The 23,753-nt window shown below is 41.0% G+C and overlaps 1 protein-coding gene across 1 annotated transcript; it reads left to right on the top strand.

Annotated features, from left to right (window-relative positions):
* Positions 1-2,009: 2,009 nt before the first annotated feature.
* On the top strand, positions 2,010-16,975 carry LOC108264667 (uncharacterized). The gene is made up of 19 exons (XM_017466416.3): positions 2,010-2,103; positions 2,248-2,392; positions 2,467-2,584; positions 2,724-2,842; positions 3,302-3,501; positions 3,671-3,787; positions 3,979-4,132; positions 4,799-4,894; positions 4,979-5,128; positions 10,760-10,894; positions 13,373-13,503; positions 13,621-13,762; positions 13,837-13,954; positions 14,096-14,214; positions 14,630-14,829; positions 14,957-15,073; positions 15,243-15,396; positions 16,323-16,418; positions 16,524-16,975. Exons 1-19 carry the CDS (start codon positions 2,048-2,050, stop codon positions 16,680-16,682), a joined length of 2,526 nt encoding a protein of 841 aa, XP_017321905.2. The 5' UTR covers positions 2,010-2,047; the 3' UTR covers positions 16,683-16,975.
* The last annotated feature ends 6,778 nt before the right edge of the window (positions 16,976-23,753 follow it).

Here is a 23,753-nt window from a genome sequence, read left to right as displayed (position 1 = left end):
TTTCCAGAAACACAGATACTGAGCTCCACTGTGTACTTCTACTTCCTTTGCCCTTACTCACCACCGTCACTCACACTTTACTCACTGGTCACTCACTTTAATGCAAGTAAAATTTCTCTGGCTTAAAATTTTAAAAAGTAAACTGCAATGTTTATATAATCATTATTCTGATAATTAGTGCTTAAATAAACCTAAAATAAATAGATAAATAAATACTACTACTACTACTACTACTACTAATAATAATAATAATTAGTAATAGTAGTAGTAGTAGTAGTAGTATTACTATTATAAATAAAGTTATAAAAGTTTGAATCCTGATGATGCCATAGCCATCCATGGAGTTCAGAAGAACATAATTAACCCTGGTCTCTGGGTCGGAGGGATGACATTACTCTCTCTGCCCTGTCAATCACAGTAAAACTAGCCAATCGTAGGCCTCTGTGTATAATTTATGTATGCAGCAGAGGGTAGATAGTGTCTTCCAAGTGTGTTGTGTGTTCAGCTAGCCTGTGACACAGCATGAGTGGTTCAAACAAGTGGTTCTCAGCAATGTGTCTCGGCGGAAACATGTGTAGCTGTTGTGTGATAGGGGATTGATAAAAAATAATTGGCAATAAAAAAAATATATAACAGAAATGTTAATAAACTAAAATAACCTTGGGGTTTTTGTTTTTGTGTTGCTACGATTTTCCCTTATGTTGTAGATAAACAATAAACAATATTGATGTTTAATCTCAGCTAAGAAATGATACATTGATAGCAGTGAGCTGGATAAAGCTCGTACGTAATCCTAGGAGAGATTAATGAAACTATTTTCCACTGAGATATGGACATTTTTAAAATGACCTCGCACTGAGAAGTGCTGGGTGCATAGCTTGCTCTCTTCCTGTGATACGCTAGAATAACAAGCGGTTCTCGTGTGTCATAAAAATAAAAACAAAAAGCACGGTCATTTCCATGTTTCTTCACTTTTTGAAATAAAGTTTACTCTCACCCTTTCCTTGCTCTAGATCTTGCCATGACATTTTCTTTCATCAATGTTTACTCTATACAAATATACACTGTTTTATTTAGAGTCTACTACAAGACACTGATTTTGTTTCATCAAGAATAAAAATCGAATAGAATCATGCCAAAAAAAGATTACATCATTATTCATTGATGTTGTTATTTACTGAAAGCAATATGGGCAATAACATATAACGGATCGCAGATGAACACTAACTGTTCATTAATACTGCACGGTAACATTTGAATTAAATTTACTGTCTCACAACAATTTGCTGTGGCAAATGTATGGTAAATCACATGTTTATATTAATTCAAATAAATTATTCTTTCTATAGTAACAGCTAATTCACAGGGACTTGTATAGCAGATGCTCCACATAATCTATTAATATGGACTAATATTAATAAAAGGTTAAATATATATGTTTAATGATCGACGTTATAACGTTGGAGAAATTCGATGTAAATATAAATGGTTAAAAAAGCAAGATGTGTCATTTATTAATAAATTAGACATTTAAACATTGACTGCAGAATATGAGGAAAGAAACACTTCAGGACGTACTGTTATTGGAAAATGATCATCAGGGTGGTAAATGTACCTCTACTTTGCATTGATCATTGATCATTTTCCTATAACAGCTTAATAAATTAGTAATTTTTAATAAACGGTCAATTTTAAATAGTTCTTTGCAGTGGATCAGACTTTCAGTGGATCAGACTCTACTACAAAATACTTATACATAATGTTCAGATTGAGACTGCATTGGCGGGAAAAACAGTAAGGATCCATTTACCTAAGATGCATCTGATTTATTGTTTTTGTGCTTTCTTTTCAAGGGTTAATTTTAATCACTTTACTGGTATGTATTTTGCTTGTGCGTCTTATCAGTATTATCATGGATAAAGCCTTTTATTTGGAAAGTGTGTAAACATTATGGATAGAATGATATGCAGCTGGTGCATGTATAAAAGGGCAACGGCATGTGAATTGTCTACGTTTTCATTCAAGTAAACGGAGGACAGGAATCACCATGAAGAGCTTGATCTTCCTAATGGCTTGCCTCATCCTCTCAGAGGCAGCCATCAGGTAAGCGCTATGTTTTTGAATTTTGGTTAATGACACAACCTTTTCATTTTTACCCACTGGTCTACAGTTGTACATGTGTTTAAGGATGTGAATAGTGTTGATTTAATGTGATGTTTAGCCAATGTTTTGTCATCCTCTGTGCAGGGTTCCCCTGATAAAGGGTAAGTCCATCAGAGAGCATCTAAGGGAGAAGGGCATCCATTTGCCCTACACTGATCCAGGCCTTAAGTATCAGCCTCCTGAGGTCCTGGCCACTTCAACCATAACGCCCATTACAAACTATGCTGATGTAAGTTAAATCCCAAGCTTATTTCTTAAACCAGCCGACGCGTTAATCTAATAAGTTTAACACCTGTGTTTCAGTCATACTACTATGGCGTGATCAGTGTAGGCACACCACCCCAGTCCTTCCAATTGCTCTTCGACACAGGCTCTTCCAATCTGTGGGTCGATTCTGTGTACTGCAGCACCCAGGTATGTGGTAAGTTTGTCTCTATTAAACTCTATAACAGTGGTGCATTAGTGCATTAGAAATACTAATACCAAGGTTCATAGCCATGAGCTTTGTAGACAGTGCAAGAGAGACATTTACAACAATGCTGTGGCTTTTCTCTCCTCAGCTGCACACACCAAGTTCAATCCTCAGCAGTCCTCCACCTTCCAGAGCACCTCCCAAACCGCCTACCTGCGATACGGATTTGGATCTATCAGTATTGTCTTCGGTTATGACACTGTCACTGTGAGTTTTATATTTTGTTAGATATATAAACCTAAACTCTACGCCAGGTTTATGTTTCATAGGGTCTATTTACATCATTATCAAAAATATGGCAGAGTACTTTTATAGATTCTTGGTATTTTCGTTACCATCTGCACAGATAGTAACCTGATGACGAGCAGTGTGATGGTATAAAGGGTCTGTGTTAAAATGTGTACAATATCAAAAGGTGTGTTTAGGTGATATTCAATCAAATTACCTTCTTGCATTCCCTTTAAGAATTGAGTGTAGGCACCAGGGACTCAACAGAGTGACATTTTCATTATGATGTATATTGTTACATCTGTTCATACATTTTGCACTGATGGTGGTAAATGTGATCCGGCTGACTTTTCATGCCCATTTGTTGGTGTAAATCATGTGTAAGCCTCTTAAACACAGCATCTAGGACAGATCCTTTATTTTTGTTACCTTCATTAGCTATCTGGCATCCAAGTCCCTAATCAGGTGATCGGTCTGAGCACCAATGAGCCAAACGACACCTTTTTGATGGCCCCATTTGATGGAATTCTTGGTCTGGCCTACCAATCTATTTCTGTCGACAATGCCATGCCCCTCATGGACAACATGATGCAGCAGGGTCTCCTCGAACAAAACCTATTTGGAATCTATCTGAGCATGTAAGCAAGAAATCTTCTACATAAACGAGAAAAAAAAAAACATTGCAAGATTAATCATGTGACTGATATGTGATTCTAACAATACATACAGTTACAGCATATAGTGATTTTGTTCAGTGTTGTGATGATATAGATTGACAGCTAAACCTGCATGACTCTGATTGTTTAGCTACGGACAGAACAGCAGTGAGGTGACATTTGGTGCTGTGGACACCAACAGGTATCAGGGTCAGATCTACTGGACACCAGTAACTGCTGAGACCTACTGGCAGATTGGCATTCAGGAGTAAGTGCCGTTCATCATAATTAGCTTCTAATTAATTACTAACTATATAATCAGTGACCAGTCTCTGTACATTACTTGTATAATACTTCCATGTTAGCACTCGCTGTTCTAATCTCTCCTGCCATGTCTCAAGTTGATAGTCACAATATAATGGGTTTCTTTTTCTAATCATGAACATTAATATGGCTCAGGTTCCAGATTGAAGGAAAGCAGACTGGTTGGTGCTCTCAGTATGGCGGCTGCCAGGCCATTGTGGACACCGGCACCCCAAGCCTCACTGCCCCTGGCGCAATCATATCCTCTCTGATGCAGTACATTGGGGCACAACAGAACAGTTACGGCGAGGTACTCACACACACTCACAGACTATACGGTGCATTGCATATGTATTCACTTTTTGTGCTGTTAAAACCTGACTTATTTGGGATTACATGTCATGGATCTACATAATATTAAAGGGCAGGGTGTCTATGTAGTTTGCAAAATTATTTACAAATGAAACACAACAATCACAATTATGTAAGAATTCATCCTGTTGCTTCTGCCATAAGAAATCGCACAATTAGTTGAATAGAGTCCACGTGTGCAATTAACATGTCATCTCAAAATAAAAACATCTGTTGCTGGAAGAGTTTGTTAGAGAACATACCTAAATAAACAGCATCATGTCAACCAAGGAGCTATCAAAACAAAGTATGAATTTAGTCATTTAAAAAAATCCCAAACATAGATCACTCTGTGGAGCAACAATAAATCCACGTCCATTATAAAACATGGGGAAAAAATTAGCAAGTCTATCTAGAAAAGGTACCTTTTGGTCAGTGAGTGTGTTGCGGGACATTAGTCAAGGAAACAAACAAGAGGACTTTTCCTCTTTATAGTTGTACCAAACTGTCAGTACCATTGCTGGCTTACTACAGCCAGGTGACCTGAATATCATCACAGACCGTACCTACACCTCCAACAAATCTTCTATCTCTGCCTGAACATCTGTATCACTCTGTTTTACAGTATATTGTGGACTGTAGCCAAGTTGGCAATCTCCCCACTCTGGCCTTTATCATCAGTGAGGTGAATTTCCCTCTGGCTCCTTCTGCCTACATCCAAGTGAGTTCCTTTCTGCATCTGATGATATACCAAAAGCTAGGGACTCCATAGCCTAAATATCTTGTGTGTACTGTATGTTCATAGGAGACCCAGAGTGGTTACTGCATCGTTGATATCTACCCGACCTACCTGCCCGCTCAGAACAACCAGCCTCTCTGGATCTTTGGTGATGTCTTCCTCAGGGCCTACTACTCTGTGTACGATCGCGAAAACAACCAGGTGGGTTTTGCCTGGGTTGTCTGAAAACCACTACCAACACTCCACAGACATCTCTAACGGAATCCACAGTCTCCTTAGAATCATCGATACTCGTATCAATTTATCATATTAAATTATATTACACTGATTTAAAATTCCTAACCTTTCAATTAAAGTGAAAAATCATGCAAAACTTGTCTCTGGTTCTTTTTTTTACACAATTGCTACCAGCCAGAAAAGGTGAGGGTAAACATGTGCTTCCTCCAAGACAAATGAAGGACACATCTTTTCATGTTTCTGCTCATGCTGCATCACAGGACAGTGTGACACACTCAGAGGAAAGATCTAACTGCCATCTATCACATACATGAGCTCACAGATGCCCACGTTTGGTTGGTGTTACTCTGATTGACAGGGAAGAAAAAGTAATCCCATCCCTCCCACTCAGAGAGCACAGCCAAATTTGCTCTTAAGACTCCGGGCCATGGATGGCTGCAACATCACTGAGCTTCTCAACGGGCAGTAGTGGCTTGGTGGTTAAGGCTCTGGGTTACTGATGGGAAGGTCAGGGTTTTGAGCCCCAGCACTGCCAAGCTGCCACTGTTGCAACTTGAGCAAGGCACTTAACCCTCTGCGCCAGAGGTGCTGTATCGTGTGTATCTCTGACCCAAGCTTCCTGATATGTGAAGAAAAGAATTTCACTGTGCTGTAAAGTATATGTGATTTAAAAAGACTCATTATCATTATTTGAACTTCAAACTCTGAGGATGGGGCAATGCCACCATACAAACACATCTTCTATAGTTCTAATTCTATGCATTTGTATAACATGAAGCGTTGCTCAAACACCAAGTAGATTTTATACAAGCGAGTATTCATCACTTCACTAGCTGATATTTTTTAATTGTGTGTTTGTTGGTAAATACAGACAAATCTAGCTGAGTTTTGATCTAAACCTGAAAGGTTATGCATCCTGGTCCAAATCTGTTTATCAAGTTGATCAGGTAGAGAATAATAAAAAAAATACTCAGACTCAGAAAGTCTTAAACTTAATATAAAAGCCTACTACTTCTACAAATTTCACCAAAAACACCAAATGTATCCATAACTCAACATGTAAGCATGTTATTAAATGCTAGAGTGTTCTTACTTTTAAAATTTTATAACAATCCAGAATACATAGAGCTGACAATATCCATTTCTTGTTAGCAGTTTGGCCTCTCTAAACCACAAAAAAAAAAAAAGAAATACAGTTGAAAGAAGCGACCGTCAGGGTCCAAGAATACTTAGTCATGTATGGACATTATTGTAGACGATAGCTCATTATTTAGTCGCATTAATGAAAAAGGAATGGGGAATGCCACCTAGTGCCCATGGGTGGACAAACTACTGAGAAATTATACTTAAGTCAAAATATCAACACATAATATGTCAAAATCTTACTCAAATAAAAGTGGAAGCATCCAGACAAAAGATGTACTTAAAGCAACTACACCATTTTACCTGAAATCATTCAATCTCTCCAAGTTTGCAACATTTACCATAAGCTAGAATTTGAGTACTGTATTGGAATTAAGTGGAATTAATGCTAGTCTAACCTGGACTTTAAGAACTATAGTTTTTGAACATGCCATGAGCAGCACATATTACTATAATTATTCTTACACATGTTGACTGACGTGACAGTAAACACATCTTAATAAAAAGATGCACTTCACTTCTATTGTTAGGAAAGCCAATGTAAAAGAAGTGTATTTGTATGAGTGTGAAAGCATGCAGTAGACAATGAAGGTTATGTGACTAAATCAAAATAGCTGAAAACAGGGGCGTTTCTAGAAGTAAAAGGGGCGTTTCTAGAAGGTATGAGGGTCTCAGCTCATAGAGGCCTAACCTGTGTTTGTTTCAACCTGTCTAAAATGCCCTAAAATATTTTCATAATGGTGTCGTCATGGTTTAATCATGGCAAACCCTTATGCGTGAATATCAGGATCAACTGAATTCATTGGGTTTCTCCATGTCTATGCTATTTTTTGTCAGACTGATGGTACTACAGGCAGCTACACTGACAGGAAAGGTCTGCTAAGCCACCACTTTCCATACAACCCTCCCACCTGTCATTGCTAGTAGTTTTGTATACTTACATTAATAAGTGCATGAATCAAATAATTCCTGTGTTAATGTTGAAACGAGGGATAGTCACAGTCTTAGTGGTTAGTATGTTTGCTTTGCACTTCCGGGGTTGGGAGCTCGATTCCCACCTCCGCCCTGTGTGTGTGAGGTTGCATGTTCTCCCCGTGCTTCAGGGGTTTCCTCTGTTTTCCTCCCCCAGTCCAAAGACATGCGTTGTAGGCTGATTGGCACTGATTGGTAGTGTGTGAATGAGTGTGTGTGCAATTGTGCCCTGCGATGGGTTGACACCACATCCAGGGAGTCCACCGCCTTGCACCCTGAGCTCCCTCGGATAGGCTCCAGGCTCCCTGCGACCCTGTGTAGGATAAGCGGTATGGAAAATGGATGGATGTTGAAACAGTGCAACAGTTTATAGATTATATAGATATAAACACATTTACCAATAACCTGGTCTTAAACGTGGACTACCTGCTAAATAACAAATCAATAATACTTGATTAGAAAACGAGGAAAGATACTCTTGATTCGAGAAAGCTATGTTGTCTAAACATGACACTTTGGCTATTCTGGAGTATAGTATTTTTGAGCACTTCTATAAATGGACAAGGCTGTAGCCATTTAAGCTTTTAAAAGCTTGTTGCCTATGTTTAGCTTGGTCAAATACAAGGACATTAATCAATTTATTTCCTTTAATAAGGCTAAAACAGTACAACTGCCTACAAATTAGATAAAACTTGTTCGTCTGTCAACAGTCCATATACACAGATTTACCAATTACCTTGTTTTAAATGTAGACTACCTGTGGAAAGCTGATGCCTTGTCTGACTGCCATCAACCTCATTGCTTGGCCTGTCTAAAATGAACAACAAAAAGATGAAAAATACAAATATGTTTTAAGGAAAGTTTTGCTTATATGGCATGTATAACCTATTTCATTCAGGGTTGTACTGCTTTATTTGTATATTATCTGATCGTTGCTGAAATACAAAAACAATTTCTCAAAGGTAAGCCTCTTTGTCTCATACCCTGCTCATATCACTACTCCACTGCCCACAGTCTCCTCCTGACTGCTAGCTGACTTCTTTTGGCTGAGACAAAAAGGTCAATAACTTAAAGGTGGAGTTTCTTTATGCATGCCGTATCAACTTATCTTCTATCCCTAGATTCCAAATAAAATGCTGCACTAAAATGCAGTTTACTGGCTCTATTGCTTCAATCCAGTAATATTAATGCTAGAAAAAAAATATACACATGATGGCTAATCATGGCTAATTACAATAAATGCAAGCTGATAAAGAGAAATTTTATATTTTTTAATTTTACAAATACTAGCCTGTTGGTACTACCTACTTTACAGCTACGTAACATACTAGCTAGAAAGGCAGTGGTATCAGTCTAAAATGCAAGCTATTTAGTCTCATATTTGGGCAGATGTGAAATCATACAGCAACAGTACAGTGGTGCAGTGACGGCAGGTTTTTGACAATTTAAACCAAAAAAGAAATAAAAATAACACAATGTTTCCATAAGACGGTATGAAAGCACTTCTTACCACCTCTGCTCTGTACTACACTGTCTGATCTGAAGCAATAGTTAAAAAAATATATATTAAATTTATCAATTAAATTAATAAAGTCTATTACCTGGGGACTTGATCAATGATCAGTTGAAACATAAAACGTTCTGTGGTAGTGCCTGAGGTATCATTTTTAGCCAGAATTAGAGCTCCAAAATCGGCTAAAATGGCCAATTTCTGGGGTTTCTTTCTCAGGTACTAAAAAAATATGTCTATAATAATACACCTTCCAGGCAAATATACTGTCTGGGTTTCCAACGGACTCCAACACAAGTGAGGAATTTCCAAAGACTCCTGGAAAGCATCAGTCAGCAGAGTCAGTGACTGATGTGGGAATACATACAATAGAAGAGGAAAATAAGAAGAACAGCTTTATTAGTCACATACACATTACAGTCAAATTATTTTCTTGGCATCACTCAGCTTGTTAGTAGACAGTCACCCACAGTACAGCACCCTTGGAGCGGATAGGATAGGCCTTGCTCTAGGGCCTAACAGTGGCAGCTGAGAGGTGTTAGGGATTGAACCCCTGACCATCTAATAAGTAAGCCAAAGCTTTAACCACTGAACAACTGCCCAGGTCTGCAGTACCACCCCAGAGTGCAATCACCACTCTGTTGAGCATATGCGCTTCTTCAGCAACGAGACCACTGCACCAATGCGCTGACCCAGAATGTTCCTTAATCTCTGCCATCCTGAAAGTGTCTCAAAAAGTATTAGGAAGGGCTTGAGGTCCAGCAAGTCTGTCTTAAATTCTGATGGGCTGATGTACTATTTTTTTTCTCTTGCTTTGAGAGAGTCTTTGACTGTTTTCTTGGCTTAGTGTTGCTAAATATCCTTTTCTCAAAACTTCTTTCCCTCTTCTTAGCCATTTCTTCAATTACTTTTACAGCTGGTCCCAAGGTAATTTACAGCGGATGTATGTAGTCAATTACCTTCTAATTCCTACAGGCCCCCCTAGCAGAGTAACAACATATATAGTGCATCACATTAACTATGGATTAACTGTGACAACCTGAATCATCTTAAGCGTCCAAATACTTCATCTAATTTTGAACAGTATATCTTTTATTTTTTTAACATATTTTTGTTAACATATTTTTTTTAACATATTCAAGGTATTTTTGGGAAATGTTTCGCTTGACATTTGTGCTGGTATATTGTATTATTGTATCATTATACTGTATAATATTATTGTATTTCTTTACAATAAATGCCACTTGGGTTTATATTTTTTCTAATGCATTGAAATATATTTTTACATACATTTGTAATTGTGGTTTCCAAATACTTTTTGGGGCCACAGTATAATGGTTAGATCCTTGGTAATACATTTTATCTCATTAAGATGTATTTATTGCTTTGTACTGCTTTCTTTCTTTCTTTTTTCTTCAGCCTACCATGCATGTCTTCGGACTAGGGGAGGAAACCCCCGCAGCACAGGGAGAACATGTAAACTCCGCACACACAGGGCCACGGTGGGAATCGAACCCCCGACCCTGGAGGTGTGAGGCGAACTTGCTCCAAAGTATTCATGTGATCAGTTTAAGACCTGTGTTTCAGTCATCCATCAATGGCGTGATCAGCATCAGCAAACCACCCCACTCCTTCTAACTGCTCTTTGACACAGCCTCTTCCAATCTGTGAATCAACATTATGTTTGTCTCTACCACACTGATGCATTACTGTATTAGAAACACTGACACCAGAGGGTTTTATAGGCATACTGTGAGTACAAAATAGATATATATATCTATCTGTTGTGGACAGTAAGCACATCAGCAGTCTCCCCACTCTGACCTTCATCAACATGGAGTGACTTTCCCTTTGGGTCCCTCTGACTACATCCAAGTAAGTTCCTCTCTCAAACTGTTGATACACCGACAGGTTCTGAGAAATATTGAGATAAACAGTGAGGAACTCAAAAGATGGATTATCTTGTGCATACTGTATGTTCAAAGAACAACCAGAGTTGCTACTGCACCGTGAACATCTGCCCCACCAACCTGCCCTATCTGATCAACCACCCTCTCTGGATCTTTGGTGAAGGCTTCCTCTGGGTCTACTACTCTGTGTTTGATCACGATAACAACCAGGTGGGCTTCACCCAGGGTGTATAAACACCACCAGTGATACCAAATTCCCAAAAACTCACACCAAAGGCATCTCTAATGGAAGATCACCTTAGCATCAGTCACCTTAGCATCATCAACACCTGTATTAATTGCATGGAGATTGAAAGATCACTATGGTAGACTATGATTAGCCAAAAGTTTTCTATTTGTGTGTTGATTTTTTTTTACCCCATTTCAAAATTTTCTGTTATAAGCATTTTGTTGTTCAATTGTTTTACTGAAAATGCATATTTAAAAAATGTCACCCCACTTTAGGTGTTATAACACAATCTTTCAAATAAAGCAGACGACAAAGCAAATCTTACAGTCACTAGTTTTGATTGTATGTAAAAGCATGTATAATATAAACGGTTAATCAAACACAGTAGATTTGGCTATTCATCTTTTCACTTGCATATTGACTCCACTGGCCTGGATATAGTTGAACCACATCTTTTTTTATTTATTGTTTCATCTCGGCCAAATCTAGCTGACCTAAAAATCACAGGTTTTGCATCCTGGTCCAAAATCATCTTCAAAATGACCTTTAAAGTCAAAAACCTGAATGGCAAACATCCAAGAGAAATACAGAGTTGCTACCTCTAAATACAGAGTTGCTACCTCTGTCTACTCTGACTACACCAAGTATTTCCATGTTAGCATCTTATTTAATGCTGGAGAGTTATAGTCTTACAGCAAATACAAGGTACATAAATTTGAGCTACTAACAGTCCCCATGCCATGTTAGCGATTTGACTGCTTTAAAAAAAATACACCAAGAATAAAAAGTGCATGAAAGGGTTTACTGTCAGTTTGATGCAGGCTCGGGTGATCCAGGATATGCACGTTTACTTTCCTCAGCCTATTAACATTCCTGATATTTGGCAGTGAAATCCCAACGAAGACGAACACGGACTACGGAGTCACACGGTCCTTGTCCTTCATCATCATTTGTATAATAACCAATAATATTACTTAACGATGAGCATCAGTGCATAGCAACCCTGTGAGAGGCAGTTGAAATTTGTGAACATAAAGCATGCAGTCTAGCAGCTCCAAAACAACATTAAAAGACCTGACACTTGTCTAAACCATTTGAGCACTGGGAAAAGAAGACTTTTTTCCACATGTACAATATTTCTGTTGTATGGACATCCATATCTCCCAATCTTTACAACATATCTTACAATATATTCGGTTCTGTACATCATGAACACACTGTCTGCACTTACACTTTGTCTTTTGTGGAAATTAATTACATTTCATTCTGATGATTTGCTATAAAACAAGATCTTGGCAGCTGCAAAGTGGTTTTAAACAAACAGAATCGAGCAAAACTTTCCCGTCCGCTGTTTCTCCCCTACACATGGGGCAGCATGATTTCTGCCACAATGGGCCCCTATAAGTGCTTTTTGATATTGGTTCCTATTCTTAACCAGTAAGTGCAATAATAACTCTGTGGTGGTAAATGGGGCAGTGAGCACGCATGGACATGCTAAAGAGGTGATTATTATTTCAGTGAAATTTAAAATGTATGGAATTGTGAAGGAGGCGTTTATGACGATTAGGATTTTGTTGAATGACTGATATTTATACAAGAGACACCTACTGTACCACTATGGATGATCCACCATTGGTTATCAAACTTTTTAAAAATTATTCTACAACTGTGCAGTTATAGTAACATTAATACCTGCTAAATCTAGAAATTTAAATAAGCAACAGTAACCTTGGGCTTTCTATTACGTGTTGTTTCTGATAACAGACAGAATTTTCCCTTACGGTGAAGATAAGAGAATAATATTCTTTTTACTTTTGGCAAGACATTTAAGAAACGATGTAGTGATAGCAGTGACCTTGATAAAGCTCTATGTATTCATAGAAGAGATTAACATATAATGATTTTCCATAGAGATATGGAAGATAAAATAAGTTTTTAAAATAGCCTTATATTGGAAAGCACTGGGTCCATGTCATAAAAATTTAATTTAAAAAAACACATTCAGTTAAATTTTTCTTAATATTTTGAAAATTAATGAGATATTTTAAAGTTGAAGTCCCTTTCCTTTCGCTAGCTGTTGGCATGGCACGTTCTTGTGCCACTCTTTACTCTTTACTCGTATACACTGTTATGAACTAACCTGACTCACAGATGTTAGACAACAGAACTTAGTAACCAGAATAAATACTTAAATACATAATGTTTAGATTTTTGGGTACATTTTCAAAGAGACTACATTGGGAAAAAAACAAAGTAAGGATACATATATCTAATTAGGATGACTTTAGATTAATTTCTTTTTAGTACTTTCCATCTGAGATTTGGCTCCATACCTTTACTGGTACAAATCTTGTTTGTGTGTCTTATCAGTAAAGCCTGGCATTAGGTGAGTGTTTCCATCAGACAGAAAAGTGCTGGCGCATGTAAAGAAAAGTTTATATGCATAATGATATGCGACTGGTGTGTGTATAAAAAGCTTGCGTTGTGCGAATGGTCGGTGTGTTCATTCGGGCAAAGAGAGAACTAGAATCACTATGAAGGGCCTAATCATCCTTATGGCTTGCCTCGTCCTCTCGGAGGCAGCTATCAGGTAAGGTCTATGTCTTTAGACTCTCATCACTCTTTTACATTTTTATGCACTAGTCTTCAGTTGTGAATAGTGCTGGATTTATGTTGCGTTTATCCAAGGCTTTGTGTGTCTGTGCAGGGTTCCCCTGATAAAGGGTAAGTCCATCAAAGAGCGTCTGAGGGAGAAGGGCATCCATCTGCCCTACACTGATCCAGCCCTTAAGTATCAGCCCCCAGAGGTCCTGGCCACTTCCACTATTGCTTCCATGACCTATGCTGATGTAAGTCCAATCCCAATCTTACTTCTTAAACCAGCAGATGCATTAATCTAATAAGTTCAACACCTGTGTTTCAGTCATACTACTTTGGCGTGATCAGTGTAGGCACACCACCCCAGTCCTTCCAAGTGCTCTTCGACACAGGCTCTTCCAATCTGTGGGTCAACTCTAATTACTGCAGCACCCAGGCATGCAGTAAGTTCATACTGTATCTATACACACCACTACAGTACTGCATTAGAAACACTGACACCGGGGAGTTTTATAGACATACTTTGTGTGCAATTAGGCAAAAATATATATCTATAACATAGCTTTGTGCATTTCTCTCCTCAGCGGCACAAGCACAGTTCAACCCTCAGCAGTCCTCCACCTACCAGAGCACCTCCCAAACCTTCTACCTGCCCTATGGAGCTGGAGCTCTCAATGGCGTCTTTGGTTATGATACTGTCACTGTGAGTGTTCAAGCTCATATTTTATCACATATAAACCTAAACTTGATATTCTATGTTCCATGCTGCATATGGTATACATATATAAGAGACGAAAGTCCCTATTTTCACCATTATCAAAAAAAAAAGGGCACAATATTGCTGTGATGGAATAAAGGGTCTGGGTTCAAATGAATACAATATCAAGGGGTGTGTTTAGGTGATATCCAATCAAATTATTTTCCCTCGTTCACTTTAAGAATTCGGCAGAATGACCTTATTGCAATGACGTGTTTTATCATTGATATTTAAGTGGTCGAATTTAGCTGACTGATATAAATTCCAACAAATATGATTTCTGTGTTCACGTGCACTTTTGTTGGTGTAAATCATGTGTGAGCTCCTAGAACACAGCATTTGTCTTTTTTACTTTTGTTAGCTGGCTGGAATCCAAGTCCCTAATCAGGAGATCGGTCTGAGCACTAATGAGCCAAGCCAGCCCTTCCTACAGGCTCCATTTGATGGAATTCTTGGTCTGGCCTACCCATCTATTGCTGCTGGAAATGCCATGCCCCTCATGGACAACATGATGCAGCAGGGTCTCCTTGAACAAAACCTGTTTGGGATCTATCTGAGCCCGTAAGCAAGAGCTATTATTCAAAAATTACAGAAACAGCATTGCAACATTTATGATATAACTCTTATGTGAATTGTTGTTGCATTGGTATGGATTAATAGCTAAACCTGTATGGCTCTGATTGTTCAGGGTTGGAGGGTCTGGCAGTGAGGCGGCTTTCGGTGCTGTTGACACCAACATGTATCAGGGTCAGATCTACTGGACACCAGTAACTGCTGAGACCTACTGGCAGATTGGCATTCAGGAGTAAGTGCCATTCATCATAATTAGCTTCTTATGAATTACTAACAACATAATTAGTGACCATTCTGAAAACTACTCATACATCTCAGTATTTATCACTAAACCAATTTCTACTGTCAAGCTTATAATTATTTGGAATGTTTTTCTAATCATAAACATTAATATGGCTCAGGTTCCAGGTTTCAGGACAGCAGACTGGCTGGTGCTCTCAGTATGGTGGCTGCCAGGCCATTGTGGACACCGGTACCCCCAGCCTTACCGCCCCTAGCAACGTCATGTCCTCTCTGATGCAGTACATTGGGGCTCAGCAGAACAGTTATGGCGAGGTACTCACATAAAAAAATTTAAATAAAATTGAGGGGGGAATCTGTAACATTAGTAAAATTATTTGCAATGTAAAATGTAAATGTAAAAAAATGTCAAAGTTAGAATAAGGTTAAAAGTTATAAGGTAAGTATGTAAGTATTCACCATGTTGTTGTAAAATTGGACAAAGTTCTTATCAATGAAAATATCCCAAACTTTGAACATCCAGCATAAGCACCATTACATCAATTATTAAAAATGGAGAGAATATGTAACAACCACAGTTCTCTCTAGATGAGGCCAGCTTCCAACAGTCAGTGAATGAGTAAGAAGAACATCAGTCAGAAATGAGACCAAAGGTAGCTCTTAACTTAATAATACCACCATCGCTGTTGGGTTTCCACCAAACCAAGCACTTAAATTGTAGTCTCATTAGACCAGACAATCTACAAGTTTTCTGAGTCTTCAACATTATTAAATATGGCTCACCACTCTGTAATAAAGAACACCTTTGCCGAATGTATGGGCTATAGTTGTACAATGAACAGGTGGGCTATAGGTGTACTATAAGCACCTTCTCCCAACTGAGTTGCAGATCACTCCAGCTCCTCCAGAGTTACCCATGGCCTCTTGTTTGCTTCTCTGCCTCATCTCCCCTTTGTCTAGTCACTAACTTTTGGTGGACAGCCTCCACTAAGCCATGATTTTGCCATATTCTTTCCATTTTCAAATAATGAAATTATTGGTGCTCTGTGAGATGTTCAAAAAATTGCTCCATGACTGATATTTCTCCAGAGGTTATTAGTCCTGTGAGAGCATCAGAGCATCTTTACAGTTGTACTAATCTGTCAGTGTTACTGATGCCTTATTACAGACAGCTGACCTGAATATCTTTAGAGAATGTACGAACAAATCTGCCTGAACATCTTCCACATATCTTTTTACAGTATGTCGTGAACTGTAACGATATCAGCAGTCTCCCCACTCTGACCTTCACCATCAGTGGAGTGGCTTTCCCTCTGGGTCCCTCTGCCTACATCCAGGTAAGTTCCTCTCTCCAAATATTGATACACCAACAGGATCTGACAAATACTGAGATAAACAGTGAGGAACTCAAAAGCCTGATTATATTGTGTGTACGTTCACAGGAGAACCAGAGTGGCTACTGCACCGTTGACATCACTCCCACCTACCTGCCCTCTCAGAACAACCAGCCTCTCTGGATCTTCGGTGACGTCTTCCTCAGGGCCTACTACTCTGTGTATGACCGTGCCAACAACCAGGTGGGCTTTGCCCAGGTTGCCTGAACACCACTACCAACACTCCAAAGAAATCTCTAACGGAAGCTATGGTCTCCATAGCATCATTAATACTTGTATTAATTACATGGAAATTGGAAGATCTCTGTGGTAGACTGCTATTTAGTGGAACCTCTTTTGTCTTTCCATTTCAAGATTGGCAATTATAAGAAAATTGAATAATGTGTTTTGGTGTTAAGTTGTTTTCAGACTAAAATATCTTTTTAAATATATCTCCCTATACCATATGTTGAATCTCAATCTTTCAATTAAAAAATAAAATCATGCACAAATCATCTCTATTATTGTTTCAGAACATGAAAGGTTAATCAAATGCCTACTAGACTGTATACAAGCATGTAATCAGGTTATTCATCTCTTCACTTGCACATCCTGGAACCAGTTAAACCGCTGAGCCTGACCTCAAACTCACAGAAGTCCAAATCTGCTTGGCAGGTCGATGCATACAAACGATCCGAAATCATCCTGACAATGAACTTTAGCATCCAAAACATGATTGGCAAACAATCAAGAGAAATACAGAGTTGCTATCACTTCCTATATTTACTCAGGCAAACAATTCAACCATAGTATTTGTAATGATCACATCAACTGAATCACAAAAGCCTCCACCAAAGCCTCTGAAGCCTAAAGTTAAAAAAACAAAAACAAAAAAAACACCTTTAGGTATCTAGGGTCTTTTTTTGAAGGACATGATCTAAGACTAAAGAACACCAAATATATTCATGGTCCTGGTATTCAGTGGGAATGTGGACTGTGGTAGTCTTGATTAGGCTCTCGATGGAGGTGGTCACTAGAATGATCACGGGTGTCTGGAGACCATGTGTAATGCAATGGGGGGACCAGTATGTGATCTCCTTGTGAGTCCAGGAAATACGCAGGTTGTGGTGTGCTAACCAGGGGAGGCCTAGGACCACCGGATGTTCGGCGGACACTGTGACTTAGAAAACCATGCTCTCCTGATGGAGTGCGCTGGTCTGGAGGTTGAGTGGTTCAGTACAATGCGTGATGAACCCCCCGAATGGGGGCCCCATCAATGGCTTGAATCCAGCGTGGTGTGATTAGTGGTTGAACGGGGATATTATGCTGCTGTATGGTGGTCTGGTCGATGAAATTCCCCACCGCTCCTGAGTCAATCAGCGCTTCTAAAGTACAACATAGTCCTGAGTATTCTACTATGACCGGCAGCAAGAATGCAGACTGAAATGCGCTCTGGGTTAAAGGACCCAAACTCACCCCTGGCTGATGTAGCTTAGCCGCTCCGTTGTCTTCTACGTCACGGCGTTGCTTGAGAGGGCATTGTCAGACGAAGTGCTTCTCCTCACTGCAGTAGAAACAACGAAGTTCGCGATGCCGTCTCTCTCTCCTCTGTGTTAGCCCGCGCCTGACCCAGCTGCATGGTTTCAGCAGGGAGACTTTCCACCGCAAGATCTGCCTCGCTGCATACTGGGCGGCGGCTCTGTAGCAGGCGGTCTAGGTGATTAGCCAGGCTAATGAGTGAGTCAAGAGTTACTGATCATCGTGACATGCCAGTTCTGTCACTATGTCTGGATTCAATCCCTGACAAAACATAGTCTTGAGGGTGGGTTGATTCCATCCGCTCCTGGCCACTACAGTACGAAACTCTAAAGCATAATCTGCAACACAGCATGTCCCTTGCTTCAGGGTCAGTAGTTCCTCCCCGGTCTCCCTGTTGTTGGGAGAGTGATCAAAGACGTGCCAAAATTGCTCCGTCAGTTGATCCATGGTAGTGATGGTGCTGTCTCCCTGTTCCCATTCCAGAGCAGAGCTCTCCCGGTCAATAGCTCCATGAAATGGATCATTTTCTGACTCTCCGGCATGCCTTGCTAGCTGGAGAAAAACAGAGAGCACTGGAGGAGGAAACCCTGGCAGCGTGCCGGATTTCCGTCGTATTTCTCTGGTGCCGGTATGGGAGGAAAATGAGCAGTCGTCAGTGTAGCAACCGGCGCGGCTTGAGCTAGCCTAGACACCTGCTCCGTCAGCTAGGCTAGCTGTTGTCTCTGGTTGCTAATAATCCGACTGTGGCCTTCAACGGCTTGATGCCACCGTGGATCCCCCGCTGCTTCCATTTGAAGGCAAAGTAATCTCTCTCGTACCGTGGGGAACACAGAAGCAGATGCAGGCGGCAGATTCGGGCAGTATAATCCAGAGGAGTAAACAAAGTTCGTAGTCAAGAAACAGGCAAGGGTCAGGCAATCATGCAAACAAAACAAAACGGGGCAAGGCAGAAATCGAGGTCAGGAACGTAAACAATGGTCAAAGTCACTTTGCATAAACACGGTAGAAGGATTGGATAACGACAGAGAAACTAATCAGCTGAACCTTTACTTCGCAAGGTTTGTATGTACCAAAGTCTCTTATAAGCTGTGGTGAGAGTGCGAAGTGATTGGCTGCAGGTGTGTGTGATCAGAACTCCGGGGAAGGTGAGCGCATGCGTGTGTGGGAAGTGTAGTTCTCAGCGGCCATGTTAGAAGTAGGTGTTGCTTCTTGGGAAACCGAGTCATGGCTGGGCTGAGATATGACACATATACATAAACTGAACTACAGAGAGATATGAGTTCACACACACAAACACACACACACGCACACACACACACTAACGCACACAACATGCAGCACTGCACGCCATGTGCCTGCATAAATTATGTAATGGTAGAAGATGAGACTAGATAGTTAGATCATGGAAGGGACAGAAAGATTAAAGAAAAGTGCACTATAAAGGAAAGAGGGGATTAATCCACAATATAATGCATGAATATACAGCACTATAAAGCAACGGTTAGAAAATTGCACCTAAATATATAGCCTGCGTAAATTCCACAAATATATATATATATATTTTAAAAACAAACAAAAAAAATAATGCTTTATAATGAGATATTTATTTGATTATCCAGAGCACAGACATTCGTGTTACGATACCTGGTTGGAGCAAGCGCGGACGGACGGGACTAGAGTGTGAGGATCAGGCGGAAGATGAAACACGGAAGACAGCAGTAGGTCAGGCGATCAGGCAAACAATCCAGACTGGGCTAGGCAGGGGAACGTAATCCAAATACAGGTGGTGAATCCGAAAACCGTAGAAATCCGAAACATAGAAAAAGGCTTGGTGAACGACAGAGGAAAGATTACTGAGCGTTTACTTCGCGAGGCACTGAAGTTAACAAGGCCTTTTATAACCTATGATGAAGCACAGGTGTTCACACTCAGTACTCTGGCGAACGTGAGCACGTGCGTGGCCGGTAAGTGTAGATCTCGTCTGCCATGTTTGTAGTTGGCACTGCATTCTGGGAACTGTAGTTATGAGTTCACCACAACGTGACAGAGCCCCCCCCAAAGGGCTCACTCCGGGAGCCGAATCCTTCTGAGGCCTCCCTCTCCTCCATGGTCTCAGTTTAGCTGGGTGAGCGGCATGGAAGTCCCTGCGCAGGTTTGGGTCCAGAATGTCCTGGGACGGGATCCAGCACTGCTCGTCTGGGCCATGCCCCTCCCAGTCCACCAGATACTCGAGATTACTTCCCCTACATCTGGAGTTTAAGATGTTGCGGACGCGGTAGGCTGGGCGGCCTTCGATCTCTAACGGTTCCGGGTGGGGAGTCACCTGGCACCACCGTGGCCAAGGGACCCGGTAATACTGGTTTAAGGAGAGAGACATGGAATGAAGGGGCGATGCGGCTATGCTTGGGCAAGTTCAGGCGGTATGTGACCTTGTTAATTTGTTTCTGGATTCGAAAGGGGCCGATATACCTAGGGGTAAGTTTCCTGCCCGGGAGTGGCTGTTTTAGGTCTCTCGTGGAAAGCCACACCCTGTCCCCAGGTTGGTAGTTGGGATGATCCCTCCGGTGACGGTCCGCCTTTTGTTTGGCGGTGCATGAGGCCTGCACCAAATGTTGATGTGCGCATTCCCAGACCTGCTCACTCCACTGGAACCATTCATCCGGCGTTCCAGGGAAATAGAGGTGGTTGGTAGCCCAAGACACACTGAAAAGGGGTGAGCTGGGTTGTGGAGTGTCGCAAGGAGTTCTATGCGTACTCCACCCACGGGAGGAATTGGCCCCAGTCCTCCTGGTTGGTGGCATAAAAGGTTCAGAGGAACCTAGCAACTTCTTGGTTAGCCCGTTCTACCTGTCTGTTGGCCTGGGGGTGGTAACCAGAGGTAAGATTAACGATGACAACCATCTTCTCTATGAAGCTTGCCCAGACTCGAGACGTGAATTGTGGCCCCCTGTCACTCACGATCTCTTACGGGATAACGAAGTATCTGAACACATGTTGAAATAGTAGTTCGGCCGTGGCAAAGGCAGATGGGATGGCGGGCAGTGGAATGAGGCACAGGGACTTTGAAAAACAATCGATGATCACTAGTGTCGCGGTGTTCCCCTGCGAGTCTGGCAAGTCAGTGATAAAGTCTAGGGCCAAGTGGGACCACGGGCGTACGGGGATAGGTAGGCGCACCAGCTTACCGGCTGGGATAGTACGCGGTACCTTAGCCTGGGCGCATGTGGAGCACGAGGATACAACATGCTGTACTCCCTAGACATGTGGAGCCACCAGTATTTCTCAGCCAGTAGTCGGTGGGTACGATGTATTCATGCGTGGCCCATCACTAGTGCAGTGTGGGCCCATGTGATGAGCTCCAGTCGGTATTGCTTCAGGACAAACTGCTTGCCGGGAGGACATGCTGCCGGGATTCATGACCTGGGGAAGCGTGCTAAGGCCTGGTCCAGAGTCCACTCTATGGCGCTAACAATACAGGAGGGGGGAAGGACATAATCTCCGTGGTCAGTTCGGCTCTCAGGGCAGTGGATTCATGACAGAGTGTTAGTGTTCTTTGCTCCTGGCCTGTATGATAAGGTAAACTGGAACCTGGAGAAGAACAGGGACCAGCAGGCCTGGCAGGGCGTAAGACATTTGGCTGTCCTCGGCTACTTAAGACTTTTTGGTCTGTATAGATAACGAACGGGTGGGTGGCACCCTCCAACCAGTGCCTAAACTCCTCCAGGGCCAGTTTAACTGCCAGGAGTTCTTGGTTCCCCACATAATAACTGCGTTCTGCTGGTGACAACTTGTGGGAGAAGAATGCTATGGGGTGCAGCTTGAGCTTATCTCTGAGCCTCTATGAGAGAATGGCCCCTAACCCTGCCTCAGAGGCATCAACCTCCACAACGGAGGGTCTAGAGGGTGTCTAAGAATAGGGGCCATGGTGAAGGCACGCTTGAGGTTGTCCAGCGCCTCCTGGGCGGCTGGGGTCCAAAGGAGCTGCCTGGGCTTGCCACGCAATAGGGACGTCAGGGGCTGTGCTATCTTACTGAAGTCTCGAAAGAACCGTCGGTAAAAGTTTGCAAAGCCAATGAACCGTTGCAAATCCCTGACGGTTCGGGGTGTGGGCCATTCCACCACCACTTGGATCTTGCGCTGGTCCATGGTGACCCCCATCTGTCTGATGATGTATCCTAGGAAGGAGATCGTGTGTGACTACATCCAAGTAAGTTTCTCTCTCAAACTGTTGATACACCAACAGGTTCCGAGAAATATTGAGATAAACAGTGAGGAACTCAAAAGCCTGATTATCTTGTGCATACTGTATGTTCAAAGAACAACCAGAGTTGCTACTGCACCATGAACATCTGCCCCACCAACCTGCCCTATCTGATCAACCACCCTCTCTGGATCTTTGGTGAAGGCTTCCTCTAGGTCTACTACTCTGTGTTTGATCACGATAACAACCAGGTGGGCTTTACCCAGGGTGTATATACACCACCAGTGATACCAAATTCCCAAAAACTCACACCAAAGGCATCTCTAATGGAAGATCACCTTAGCATCAGTCACCTTAGCATCATCAACACCTGTATTAATTACATGGACATTGAAAGATCACTATGGTAGACTATGATTAGCCAAAAGTTTTCTATTTATGTGTTGTTGTTGTTTTGTTTTTTTTACCCCATTTCAAAATTTTCTGTTATATGCAAACACAGTACTGTATTTTGCTGTTCAATTGTTTTACTGAAGATGCATATTTAAAAATGTCGCCCCACTTTAGGTGTTATAACACAATCTTTCAAATAAAGCAAACGACAAAGCAAATCTTACAGTCACTAGTTTTCATTGTACGTAAAAGCATGTATAATATAAACGGTTAATCAAACACACAGTAGATTTGGCTATTCATCTTTTCACTTGCATATTGACTCCACTGGCCTGGATATTGTTGAACCACATCTTTTTTATTTATTGTTTCATCTCGGCCAAATCTAGCTGACCTAAAAATCACAGGTTTTGCATCCTGGTCCAAAATCATCTTCAAAATGACCTTTAAAGTAAAAAATCTGAATGGCAAACATCCAAGAGAAATACAGAGTTGCTACCTCTAAATACAGAGTTGCTACCTCTGTTTACTCTGACTACACCAAGTATTTCCATGTTAGCATCTTATTTAATGCTGGAGAGTTATAGTCTTACAGCAAATACAAGATACATAAATTTGACCTACTAATAGTCCCCATGCCATGTTAGCAATTTGACTGCTCTAAAAAAAATACACCAAGAATAAAAAGTGCATGAAAGGGTTTACTGTCAGTTTGATGCAGGCTCGGGTGATCCAGGATATGCACGTTTACTTTCCTCAGCCTATTAACATTCCTGATATTTGGCAGTGAAATCCCAATGAAGACGAACACGGACTACAGCGTCACATCACACGGTCCTTGTCCCTCATCATCATTTCTATTATAACTAATAATATTACTTACCAATGAGCATCAGAGCATAGAGTAACCCTGTGAGAGGCAGTTGAAATTTGTGAACATAAAGCATGCAGTCTAGCAGCTCCAAAACAACATAAAAGATCTGACACTTGTCTAAACAATTTGAGCACTGGGAAAAGAAGACTTTTTTTCCACATGTACAATATTTCCGTTGTATGGACATCCATATCTCCCAATCTTTGCAACATATCTTACATTATATTCAGTTCTGTACATCATGAACACACTGTCTGCACTTACACTTTGTCTTTTGTGGAAATTAATTACA

Source organism: Ictalurus punctatus, chromosome 4, assembly GCF_001660625.3.
Source record: "Ictalurus punctatus breed USDA103 chromosome 4, Coco_2.0, whole genome shotgun sequence".
NCBI lineage: Eukaryota > Metazoa > Chordata > Actinopteri > Siluriformes > Ictaluridae > Ictalurus > Ictalurus punctatus.
Note: the sequence above shows the minus strand (reverse complement) of the source record. Positions and strands in the feature narration are given on the sequence as shown.